This window comes from Typopeltis vanoorti, chromosome 16, assembly GCF_054136105.1.
Source record: "Typopeltis vanoorti isolate ZY-2024b chromosome 16, IOZ_Tvanoo_1.0, whole genome shotgun sequence".
In the NCBI taxonomy this organism is placed as follows: domain Eukaryota; kingdom Metazoa; phylum Arthropoda; class Arachnida; order Uropygi; family Thelyphonidae; genus Typopeltis; species Typopeltis vanoorti.
The window spans coordinates 47123073-47135419 of record NC_143564.1 but is presented as its reverse complement, the minus strand read 5'-3'; the positions used below and the strand labels follow the sequence as shown (position 1 = coordinate 47135419).

Below are 12347 nucleotides of genomic sequence, written 5' to 3'. Positions count from 1 at the left end.
CTCATAGCCTCAGTTGCTCTGGCCATAAATCCAAATTAACTGAACCAAATCAAATCATCTTTGCAATACACAGTCTTTTGTGGATATCATTCAGTGTTGGTCTAATTGGTTTGTTTAGAAACATGTATAAGAGACACATTCTGAAATGAGAATATCTGGTTTCAGTGCTCTTTCACTTAGAAAAAGCTAATTTGTAGTTATGGTATATTAAAAGATGTCAGTAACCTTTGTCTCAGAGGACATCCTATTTTTATTTAAAAACATGGCTGACTCCTCATTTCAAGTGCAAAGCATGTTATATTCTTTGCTGCCAGAATTAATTCAGTCACTGAACACCTTCCTTCCACAGTAGACAGTGCTGTATTTGTTGGTGACTTCACAATTCGCTGTCACTTTTATAAAATAAGAGTAACTGAAAGACACCCTCAACAAACAGTCAATTGTGTCTCTTTATGGGCTTTTAGTAATGGGTTCAGGTTTTCAGTAAGAAAAAGATGTGTGTACACTTCTGCTGAAAATGAACTCTTCACTCACATCTTGTGCTAAGAATGTAAGATTTCTGTCAAAACTGAGTATCAAAAACTTAGCTTCTGTTGATATTGGAATAATACTTGGATTCTTAAGCTAAATTACAGCAGAATGTTACTAAATTGTGCAAGAAAACCTTTAGCCAGAGGAAGTTAAAAGTAAGGGGATTCTATATTAGCGTTTTCTGGCAAGCAGCAACATATTCATATTTCTCAAAACACGAGAATGCTCTTATGGCAGAAAGAATCACGGAGTGTTTAATTTGGATACTGAACATGAATAATGTGGCTGCAATTTGGATTTCTGTCAAGTAGGAGGAGATCCGTTCTGGATCACTAAGTGATGATTAATGCCATTTATGTTTATGCTTCTATAGCATATGGGTATTGGTAAAGCAGATGTGAAAATGAGTTCATGTGTTGTTCTTAATCTGCTTTTTTTTGGGGGGGGGGAATTGCTTTTTGAAGGAGATTTGTTTTAGTTGCAGTGTTACTGCTAGTGATTGTACATTTCATTATTGGTTTACTTATGGTTATATAGAAGGATAGAGTGACATGAAGTGAGAAGAGATATTCTTGGATGTGATACCATACAGAGAGCAGCCAGTCTGCATTCTACAATGGGGCCTTGAAAGTGCCTCCCTCATACCACTAAGATTTTCTCTTTAGGCATGGATTGGCAGAGTATGTGTCAATGGGATCTGTGTGCTGTCTGGTGGCTGGCATGCACCACCACCATTTTTACTGACCTACCTTCAAAATGGAGGAAGTTTGGGGTGTCTATTTCACATGTCCTTAAAGTGTATCACCTATATTGTATGGAGGAGAAGAGGGATAGAAAAAAGAACCACTGTTCTGGAGACCAAGCATGGCATTCTTTACTTCAGGCCTTCAATAAGCCAGGTGATGGTATTTCCAAGGGGCATGAAGGTCCTCTACCACCTAGTGGGTCTAATGGAACTAAATATTGAGACGTGAACAGTTGACATAATGATAAAAAATAGTAATGGAATTACACTTACATAAGGAAAAAATTATTTAATACCTGCAGAATTTTCAGCTAAGTTTTGTTTATCTTATTTTGTTCTGCCCAGCAGTCATCCTCTTATCCACTTAACCAGTGTCATATCCATCCCCATTTGTTCTAATTTGTGTAAGAGTGTTCCATGTGGTATTCTGTCAAATGCCTTTGCAAAATCATTGTGTGGCCATTTCCTTTATCCAACTCAGCTGTTACTCTATTATAAAAAAAGTTAGTAAATTACTAAGGCATGACTGACCCTTCACAAAGCCATGCTGACCCTTATACAGTATCATATTTTTATCTACCCATTCTTGAATTCTCTTTTTTACCAATTTTTCTAGTACTTTTACCACCATGCCTGAGATTGTTCTGTAATTTGCTACTGTAGTCTTAGAACCTCCCTTATACAAAGGAATACTTTTGCCATCTTTCCACTCCCTTGGAACTCTACCAGAGCTGAGACTTAAATTAAACAGCTTAGTCAAAGGCATTGCCAGTTCCCTTGCACACTCTTGCAAAACCCTAGCTGATATCCCATCTAATCCCATAGCTGTTTTTACATTGAGATTCTGCAATATCCTAAGAATCTCCAATTCATCCACCTCTGTTGCCACTAGTGTCTGTCTGTCACATAGGTTAAAGCAGTAACCTCACTAGGATGATATATGCTTGCAAAGTGGTCACTCAGTAACTCAACTATTTTATCCACTTCTGCCTCCTCGTGACTATTATCACTCATTAAGATTAATCTTCGATAGTTATTCTTCCTGTTACTTGCCACATAATGAAAGAACTCTTTGGGATTTCCTTTGACTTGCTCGGCTAAATTCTTCTCATAATCTGATTTTGCCTTCCTTGCCATGTTGGTCATGCCTAAGCCTTGTACTGTTTATAAGTTTGCTAGTGATCTTTCTCTTTATATGCACATTCCACAGCATTTTCTTCTTCGGCAACTCGTGCTTAATGATATTACTCATCCATCTAACTCCTACCTGATTAACCCTCCTTACCCTAGGTACACAATGTTGTTTCCTCTAGCTGACCCTTAACTATATCCCATGGACTACTAACATCCTTACCCTGCAATGTTTTATGCCATGGTACAGATTTAAGCTTTTTCCTAAACATGTCATAATTACCTGCCTTGTAGTTCCACAAATACCCCTTCTTGATAGAATATTCATCATGTTTTAGAATATCCCAACTCAAGACTGTGTGGTCACTTTCACTAATTGGAGCCAATGTTCTTACCTTGGTTATGGATAACTCTTCTGATCCTATGACCAGGTCCAATACTCTCCCACCCCTAGTTCCCCTCCATCACATGCAAGTAATTATCTCTCAGCAGGTGTATAAATTCTTTTTCCTTCCTACCATGTAATCTTTCTTCCTTCCAGTCTATATCTCCATAGTTGAAGTCCTCCATAATAATCACTCGACTTGTACTCATTGTACTAATTTGGTGATGCATGTCTTCCAGATCATCTGTGGATCTCCCTGGCCTTATAGCAACAACCAACTGTATAATAAATTTAGTTTAATCCTTTATCCAAGTGTGAGCAAACAAAGTTTGCACCTGAAAATATCTTCAGAACTGGGGTAAGGTAGCACAAACCACCGGGCAACTCGTAGCAAAGGTGGACCAAGCTAACATCACTCCTATCTCAGTATCTCCCATAATGCAAAACACATCTCTTTGCGGATATGTATAACGTTATGCATTAAGGGAAGGGCTACTACTCAGACTAGTTTCGACCTTTATTGAGGTCTCTTCAGTGGGAGCCAGGCCCAGAAGTGGAGATACCAGGCAGAAGCAATGGCGAGGCCATCTTTACGTATAGGAGTTGCCAAAAGGTGTGCCACCTTTTTATTAAATTACTCTGGATTTAGAGAAGGATGTTGAAAGTTTATTTTTCACTTGGTTAGACTATAATAAATTTAGTTTAATCCTTTATCCAAGTGTGAGCAAACAAAGTTTGCACCTGAAAATATCTTCAGGACTGGGGTAAATCCAGACTTCTCTAAATCCAGAGTAATTTAATAAAAATGTGGCACAATTTTTGGCAACTCCTGTAGGTAAAGATGACCTCACCATTGCTTCTGCCTGGTATCTCCACTTCTGGGCCTGGTTTCCACTGAAGAGACCTCAATAAAGATCGAAAGTAGTCTGGGTAGTGGCCCTTCCCTTAATGCATAACATTATACATATCCGCAAGGAGATATGTTTTGCATTATGGGAGATACTGAGATAGGAGTGATGTTAGCTTGGTCCACCTTTGCTACGAGTTGCCCGGTGGTTTGTACTACCTTACCCCAGTCCTGAAGATATTTTCAGGTGCAAACTCCTGCCTGTCCCCTATTCTTTATGGTTGCAAATTTATCTGCTATCATCAGCAGTACTCCTTCCCCCACTCCTCCCATCATATCTTCTCTATCTTCCCTGAAAATACTATAAACCCTTCACATTCAATCCCTGTAACCTGTAACTACATCATCTGCTGTTAGCCAAGTCTTACTAATGCCTATAACTTTTGGCAAGGTTGCACTAACCAATGCCAAAAATTCCTCTCTCTTGTTCCGGATACTTCTGACATTATTATATAGAAACGGCAACATCCCTTTATTTCCCCACCCACCTTTACTTTCTGAATTGACTACCTTATTCAATATTTTTGCTTGAGAGACTATATTCCTCACTTGGCCATTCTCGCACTCACTCGCTTCATGAGTGCCTTCACACGAACTTGCTTGCTTCCACTCTAATTGCTTAAGTTTCCCTGAATTTGCATGTCAGCATGCTCAGTGAACAAATCTCTCTCTCTCCAGACACCTAATACCAAACCATTTAGTCCATCCGCATTGTACAAATCCTTCTTTCTGTCAAACAGAAACCACAGATCCACAAATTCTATGTCATTTCTTTTGCACAATCTATATATAGACTCGTTGGCTATCAATGTCCTCCACCTCCTCAGTTTGCTTCTGTCATAGTGTGGTAGTAGACTTACAATCTTCACCTTCTCACTCTTCAGTTTTGCCTCTTTTAACAACTCCTTTACATCCTCCCTCATAGAATACTTCTTGCCTCTCAAATGAATGGTACCAACCAAGACAATCATTTCCTTTGACTTACCTTTTTTAACTTCATGTATGTAACTACATCTGGTGTGATAATTGAAATCTTGTTTATTATTAATTACTATTATTTTTAAGTATGAAAAAATAAACTGCATTTAGTATTAATGTGTATAGTTTTAAAATTATGGACAAATAAATTGTGTTTAATAGTAAGTGCACTGCAGTTTAAAGCAGCATGTACAAATAATATCTAGTTTTTTGTGATATTGTTTTTATTCTCCCTAATGCTTTTATTTTGAATCTATTTTTTTTATCAAGTTATTGAGAATTAAAACAGTAGGATGTATTTTTAACTCATCATTGATATAGGGAGTATAGTTATAATGAGGAACTTTTGTCAGTCTCTTTGGGCTCATTATAACCAAGTTTGACTGTAGGTGAATAAATTTCCTTTCATTTCCTTCTATGAGACATTCTCTCCTGCCAGTCAATATTCCTGTAATTAAAGTTTCACATCGTAATGACTTGACTTGCACTTGTGTTAATACCACTGTCCTATAGCAGCAAGCTGATGTACATTTTGTCCTGTTGGTTTCTATCTCACACCAGATCACCTCAAATGAACTGCCATCGACAATCCTGTCTTTGATCTGCTCTTTCTCATTGCAGTTCATCTGCAGCCCCCCCCCCCCCCCCCCAATCTTATTCTTCTAATTCTTTCTGAAAATACTGTTACCTCTGGCAAGGTTGCACTGACCAGTGAGTGTGTGTATGGGGGGGGGGGGACTTTCCCAGCTATTTCTGATATTTGTGACATTAGTATACATGAGCTAAGAGCAAAGCATCCCCTTACACCTCAACTGCATTTACAGTGTATTGACTATCCCATTCAATTTTGTTACTTGAGTGATTATATTCTGCCTTTTTCTTTTATTCTCATGCTCGCCGACTTCATAAGTACCTACATATACACATACCTGCATCCACTAATTCTAGACTTTGCACATCCACACTGGTGATGAAGAATGTTTTCTTGAGACACCCAACTCCAAGTTCATTTAATTGCAGTCCATCAGCAGTGCATGAATCCTACTGTCTGTAAAATTCAGTTGGTAGATTGCAGTCTGCACAGCACACTCATTGATTTATTAATTTCAATTATTGTCCTCTTCCTCAATTCACCTGTGTGGTAGCAGATGTAGTCTTCATTCTCTCATTATTTTTTTTTCTTCAAATAACTTTCATTTTTCTCATACAGTATTTTTCACCTTTACTCATTAAGTCATTAGTGGCAGCCAAAACAATCAATTTTCTTACCTTACTTTTTTTTGCACCTGACAGCTTCACTAATGTTATTAATTTTCACAACAGGGAAACAAGATTTAGTCACATTGTTAAGTACTCCTCTTATGATATTATCACCATAAAATTTTTCCTCTTTCTCTCCTCTTGTTTAGGAATATCTTCCTAATTCTTATCTTACATCTCGCTCTCTCCCCCTTTTTCATTTTTGCAGTTATTCAATCCTATACTTTTCCTTGTGAAGGGGTCCAGGTGTCCACGTAAGTGCTTCATTTCTTTCACGAGGCCCCTCTTTGTTCCCTTTGTTTAGTCAGTGAATCTTTACTCACTGCGATGCTGATCACTTAAAACTCTTGACTGAAAATGCCTTCAAGCTTGTAGCTACTGCTTAAAAAAATCCAGCATTTGAAATACTGTAGTAGGACTAAAGAATTCATTAACAAAAATTGCTTATATTGATTCTTTAAATCATATCTTAATGATGCAGTACTCAGGCTGCATTTTCCAAAGGCTATAAGTTAACCATAGGACCATTAGGCCACCATTGCATTTGTAGTTTGCTATATGCATTTTAGATAAAAACTAGATATAGTCATACTGGATCTTATTTCATATGTAATATATTACATTTGAGATAGAACCCCACTTGAAAGATTTCATTAATATTAGGTTACTAGTAAAGAAAACATGCTGCACTAAAATAGCATTTTTTGTCTCCCATGTTAATATGTTCCAGTAAATGATATCAGTAACTTATTTTAATAAACGTTTTCATTAAAATTCTTCTTTGCATTAATTTGTCGATTACTAATTTTATATAAATGCAGAATGTTTTTTTTTTTTTTTTTCAGTGAAGACAGAGTTACAAGGTTCAATGCTAGTCGTTTGGCTCTAGTTGCAGTACTGAGATCCTGGCCCGGTATGTTTATATATTTCTTTGATGGCAATCTCTGGTCAGATATGTAAAAATCTAACATGAAAATTTAAGCGGTTGGAGGAGCGGTAGTGGTGGAATGTTTGGTATAGTTGTAAAACTTCTTAAGTGTAATAAGCTTATACAGTTGATTCTCACTATAGCAAACACCATAACAAATTTGCTCTCTATAACAAAGCAATGAAAAGTCCTTGCAAAGGCACAATGCTGATCCGTATTTAACTACTGTTAAGTGTAATAAATATTTTCTGTGGTCCCTACAGGATTGCTGTTTCATCGTCCTGTTGGAAAGTCCTGTTGGACTTTCCAACAGGACTCAGCCCCTGTACACAAGGTGTGAACCACACAACAGTGGTTGGAGGCAAATGTGCCTGACCACATATCACCATCTGATTGACCATCTGGAAGTCTTAATCTGAATCCGTTAGAATTCAAAGTGTAGTCGGAGCTTGAGAGAGTAGCCTGCTAGAAATGTCACCCAGCATCACCAGCCTGAAGGTGGATTTAGAGCAAGCAATGGCAATGTTTCCATTGGATGCTGTGTGCACTGCCATCAGTATGTGGCCTCACAGATTTTGGACATGTGTGAAGGCAAAAGGGTGACATTTTGAAATTGAGTGCTGCTATATACATGTGTATGTGCTGAAAGCTGTAAATGATTTACTGATAGATTAAAGCTTTATGTGCTGTTTAAGTTGTAACAGTATTTGTGGGATATCTCCATGGAATCAAAAGACTCATTGCAGGAGACCCACACTAACCATTATTCACACAGTAGCTATCACCTATTCTTAAACTCATTTACCATCAGGACACTCATGGCTACCTCTGGGCAATCCATTCCACTTGTCACCACTCTCCAAGCAAAAAAAAATCTAGTCTGCATACTCTTATTAACCACACTCTTCCACAATTTTCAAGGAAGACCCCCCCCCCTTGTTCCTACACACACACTTGTATTGAAAAATTACTTTTGTGTCAACTTATAGAATCCCTTTACTATTTTATAAGCTTCTATAATCTCGTCCACCTGTGAGCTAAAATGCAAACACCTTCAGTTTATCCTTATAGAGAGCATTCTACAGATCTGTCACCAGCTTAGTCACTCATCTCTGAATCTGAATCCTTTTTGGCAACTCCTGATCCCCAAGAAACTCAGGCGATGAAATCTGTGCACAGTAGTCAAGATGAAATCAAATCATAGTCTTATAAAGAGGGATAATAACTTCCCAATCTTTACTTGTTAGTGTGTTCTTCAACATTCACCTAATCCTTTTCGCCAACTTTTGCAATATGCCCACTGACCTTCAAATCTCTGTACACTACTAGTCCAAGATCTCTAGCTTCATCAGTTTCCTGTAATCCAGTACCATCAGTATGATACAGAGTATGTAATTTTTCATCCCAAAGGCACATCAGTTCTCACATCAATAACAGTAAAGTCTCCACTTGGATGATACACCCATTACCTTACATTTTGCAACATTAAATTACAACCATTTTTTTTGCTCACACTGCCAATTTATTTAAATCATCCTGTAGGATACATATGTTATACTTATCAATTACTGCCCTCGCAGTTTTGCATCATTACAAACAACTGAATATCCTCACCCCTCCCTCCCTCTTAAATCCTTTCCTACACCATTAATATACAAATTAAAGACTAGTGGTCATAGTAGGCAGCCCTGGGGCACTTCACTAGTTGCCCTCATTTATCTTGATTCCACTCCAATATACACCACCCTCTGATGCCTGTTAGCCTCTATCCATTCCACTAGCTTTATATCCATTCCCATTTGCTCCAACTGATGTAATAAATAGTTTTCCATTCGATATTCTTTAATGCCTTTGCAAAGCCCAGATGTATGATGGTGTAACAATTTCCTTTATCTGATTACATTGTCAGTTTATTATACAATGTGAATAAATTACAAGCAGCACCTACTATTTACATATCTATGCTGTTTCTTCCTCCCCCCCATTCTTCCTATTCCCAAATTTTACCTTTAACCAACTTTTCTAATTCTCCATCGCTCCTGAAATAGAGATTGTTTTGTAATTTGTTACTTCTGTCTTGGAGTTACCTTTATGTGTTGGAACTGCCTTATCCTGTTTCCACTTGCCACAGCAGAGACTTAGATGAACTGACATACCTTCCAGTCCAACTGTTGTATTCACATTGATATTTTTTAATATACCAAGAACCTCTAGACGTTCGCCTATCTCAATTCTCACAACTATAACTGTGACGTCTCCACTTGGATGATACACTCTTGCAAAGTGATAACTTAGTAAGATCAACTATTTCTTCTGCTTCTATCACTTTCCTACTGTTAGCACTGAGTAAAGTTATCTTTCCATTATCATCCTTTCTCTTACTTGCTATATAGTGAAAAAACTGTTTTGGACTTACTTTGGCATGCTTAGTAACTGAGTACAGATTAAATGGATGAGTAGCAATATAAAGCAGGAGCTGCAAAAACAAACATTGTTGAAGGAATATGAGCAAATAAGATGATCGGCATGCTCTTGAGCAATACAAAATGCAGGTTCTCTTTTATATTACTACACATCTATTTAATCTCTACTCAGTTTATCCTCTTGATCCTGGATATCCAGTCTGATGTTTGCTCTCACTCTCTCTTAAATAATCCCTAATCAATTTCACATGCACAACTGTTATTCTTCACTTGTAGCTTCTTATGCCATGGCATTGCTTCAAGCTTCCACCTAAGTTTATCATAATCACCAAGTTTGTAGTTCCACATAAACCATTTCTTGACTGCAAATTCTATCTGTTGAGTAATCTTGATTTGAAGTTGAGTTACTATTTCAGTTAGATACATCTTGTGATGCTGTTACCAGGTTAACTCCAGTATATAATAAGAAAAATATATCATCGTCATCATCATATTCCTGGAATGGACCCTCAAGGGGTGTACATGATATAATAGTACTACATGAAAAATTTACATCATTACTAACTTCCTATCTACAATTTTCTTCCAGATCAGTCTGTTACTTGTCAAGACTCAAATATCATCAGATCTTATATTTCTATCGTCTAAGGCACTTTGTACATTATCAATCCACCCATATCTTGGCCTTTCTCTGGGTCGTTTTCCTACCAACCTGGCAGAGAACACTTGTTTTGCTAATCTTTCCTCGCCCATTCTGTTTAAGTGACCATACCACCTGAGATTAACTCTGCTAACGCATTCCTGGATGCTGACAATGTCAAGTTCTTTCCTAATATCCTCATTTTTAATATGATGCCATCTGTTCACCCATCTAATCTTTCTCAGGACTCATATCTGCAATCTCTAGTCTTTGGTCAAGTGTTTTACTTTTGATCCAGCTCTCAGATCCATAAGTTAAAACTGGTTTGAACACTGTCTTGTATACAGAATTTAGTGTTCCGACTAATTTCTCTCTTATTCCATATGAATTTATTCAGTTGACTTCCTACTATACCAACTTTGTTGATTATGTTGTCTATTTGCATATTTAATTTACCATCTTCACTAAAAATCGTGCCTGAGTAGCTGAAACGTTTTACTTTTTCCACAGGTTCTCCATTCACAACGCAGTTGGCATTTTCAATGATTCTGCCTATTTTCATTATCTTTGTCTTTTTATTGCTGACCTTCATATCATATCTATTACAAAAGTTATTCAATTTAGTCAGGGAATCTTGCAAACTTGTAGCGGATTTATTTAGAAGTATAACATCGTCCACATAAAGCAAACAGCTGACATTAACATCTACATTTTTATATCATGTTTAATACTACTTTCCTTCATAATGTGATCCATGTAGATAATGAATAACAGAGGGGATAATGTACATCCTTGTCTCACACCAGATTTAACATTAAACCATCTTCCTGTACCTCCATCAATTCTAACTGCTGACTTACAACTCAAATAAAGACTAAATATTGCTTGATATAATGCCCTCTTGGCACCTTGTCATATGCCTTTTCCAAATCGACAAAACTTAAATACAGATCTTTGGCCTGAATCCAGCTTGTTCTTCACCAAGCTTTTCTTCCACAATTCTTCTCAACCGTTTCTCAAGTATACTTGCATATATCTTACCAGGAACACTCAGTAGGGATATACCTCTGTAATTCTCACATTCAGTTTTATTTCCCTTTTTATATATGGGTACTATGAGAACTCTACTCCAATCATCGGGAATTTGTCCCTCTGTCCAGGCATTCTGAACTATGCAGTGCAACCACTGTAAGACTTTTATACCACCATACTTCAGCATTTCTGGTCGAATATCATCTACTCCTGCTGCCTTTCCACATTTCAAACCTTTGATGGCTTTTTCTACTTCAAGTATGGATATGTATTCCTGACTGTATGCCTGTTGAGTTTTTTTATCACTGTGCTATCAGCACTGTTTGTTTCATTTAGCAGTTTTTCAAAGTAATTACTCCATACTTGAAGGATATCTTTTTCTCCTGTTTTCATGTCACCTTTATCGTCTCTAACTCCTTTTACAGCACTCTTTCCTCCATTTCTAAGCTTCTTCAACAACCCCCAGAATTTCTTACCCCCTTTTTGATATTTATTTTCTATGTTCTTGCCAAAGTCCTCCAATGACTTTCGCTTAGCTAGTTTTACACAGTGTTTCGCTTTCTTACATTTGTCTCTGTATTCTCTAAGAGCACAAGCTGGCTTATTTGCCAGGAACTTTTTTATATGCTTTCTTCTTTTCCTTCACAGGAAGTTAAATAGTCAGTGATTTTTCTATCCTTGCAGACAACCTCACCACCTGGCTCTCTAGCTGAATCAATCAGTGTTTTCTTCAAGGCTTGCCACTGAATCTCCTAGGTTTGGATGCTGTTCTCAAACTCTTTCATTTTTTCTTCAATAATCTGTGTGTATTTTAGTCTACAGTATTTTAGCATCTGAGAATGTTCAACTTTTATTTGCTTTAAAACTTTCTTACATGTTATTCTTTTCAATATGAAATTCAATTTTATCCTGCTCAAGACTAAATAGTGATCACTTCCAATTTCAAATCCTCTGTACACTCTGGTGTCCTGCACCAGGGAGAAAACATCGCTATCAACAATAACATAGTCAATGAGACTTTTCTTATTCCTTTCTTCTTCTCTCCATGTGAATTTGTGCACATTTTTATGTTGGAACATGGTGTTAGTAATAACCAGTCCATGTCCTGAGAAGAAATCCATCAGATATTTGCCATTATTATTAGCTTTGCTCTTTTCTCCAAATTTTACCAAAATATTTTTGTATGTCTGACAATGATTTCCTACTCTGCTATGTAGATCCCCAAGAAGGACCACCTTTTCTTTTTTCATTGTGTCAGTTACTTTTTCTAAAGCCTCAAAAAATTCCTCCACTTCTTCCTTAGTAGAACCTTCTGTGCGTCCATATGCACAAATAAGTCTCATTGTCCAGTTACCCATTCTCATATTTGCCCACATTACTCTACTTG

The 12347-nt window shown here is 37.1% G+C and overlaps 1 protein-coding gene across 2 annotated transcripts in view; it reads left to right on the top strand.

The window, feature by feature from the left end:
- Window positions 1-12347, top strand: part of rictor (rapamycin-insensitive companion of Tor) — a 955009-nt gene that overhangs the window by 160929 nt on the left and 781733 nt on the right. For both annotated transcript variants that reach the window (XM_090406113.1, XM_090406114.1), the window contains exon 7: window positions 6783-6850. In XM_090406113.1, coding sequence (XP_090262239.1) covers window positions 6783-6850 — 68 coding nt within the window. The remainder of the gene's footprint in view (window positions 1-6782; window positions 6851-12347) is intronic.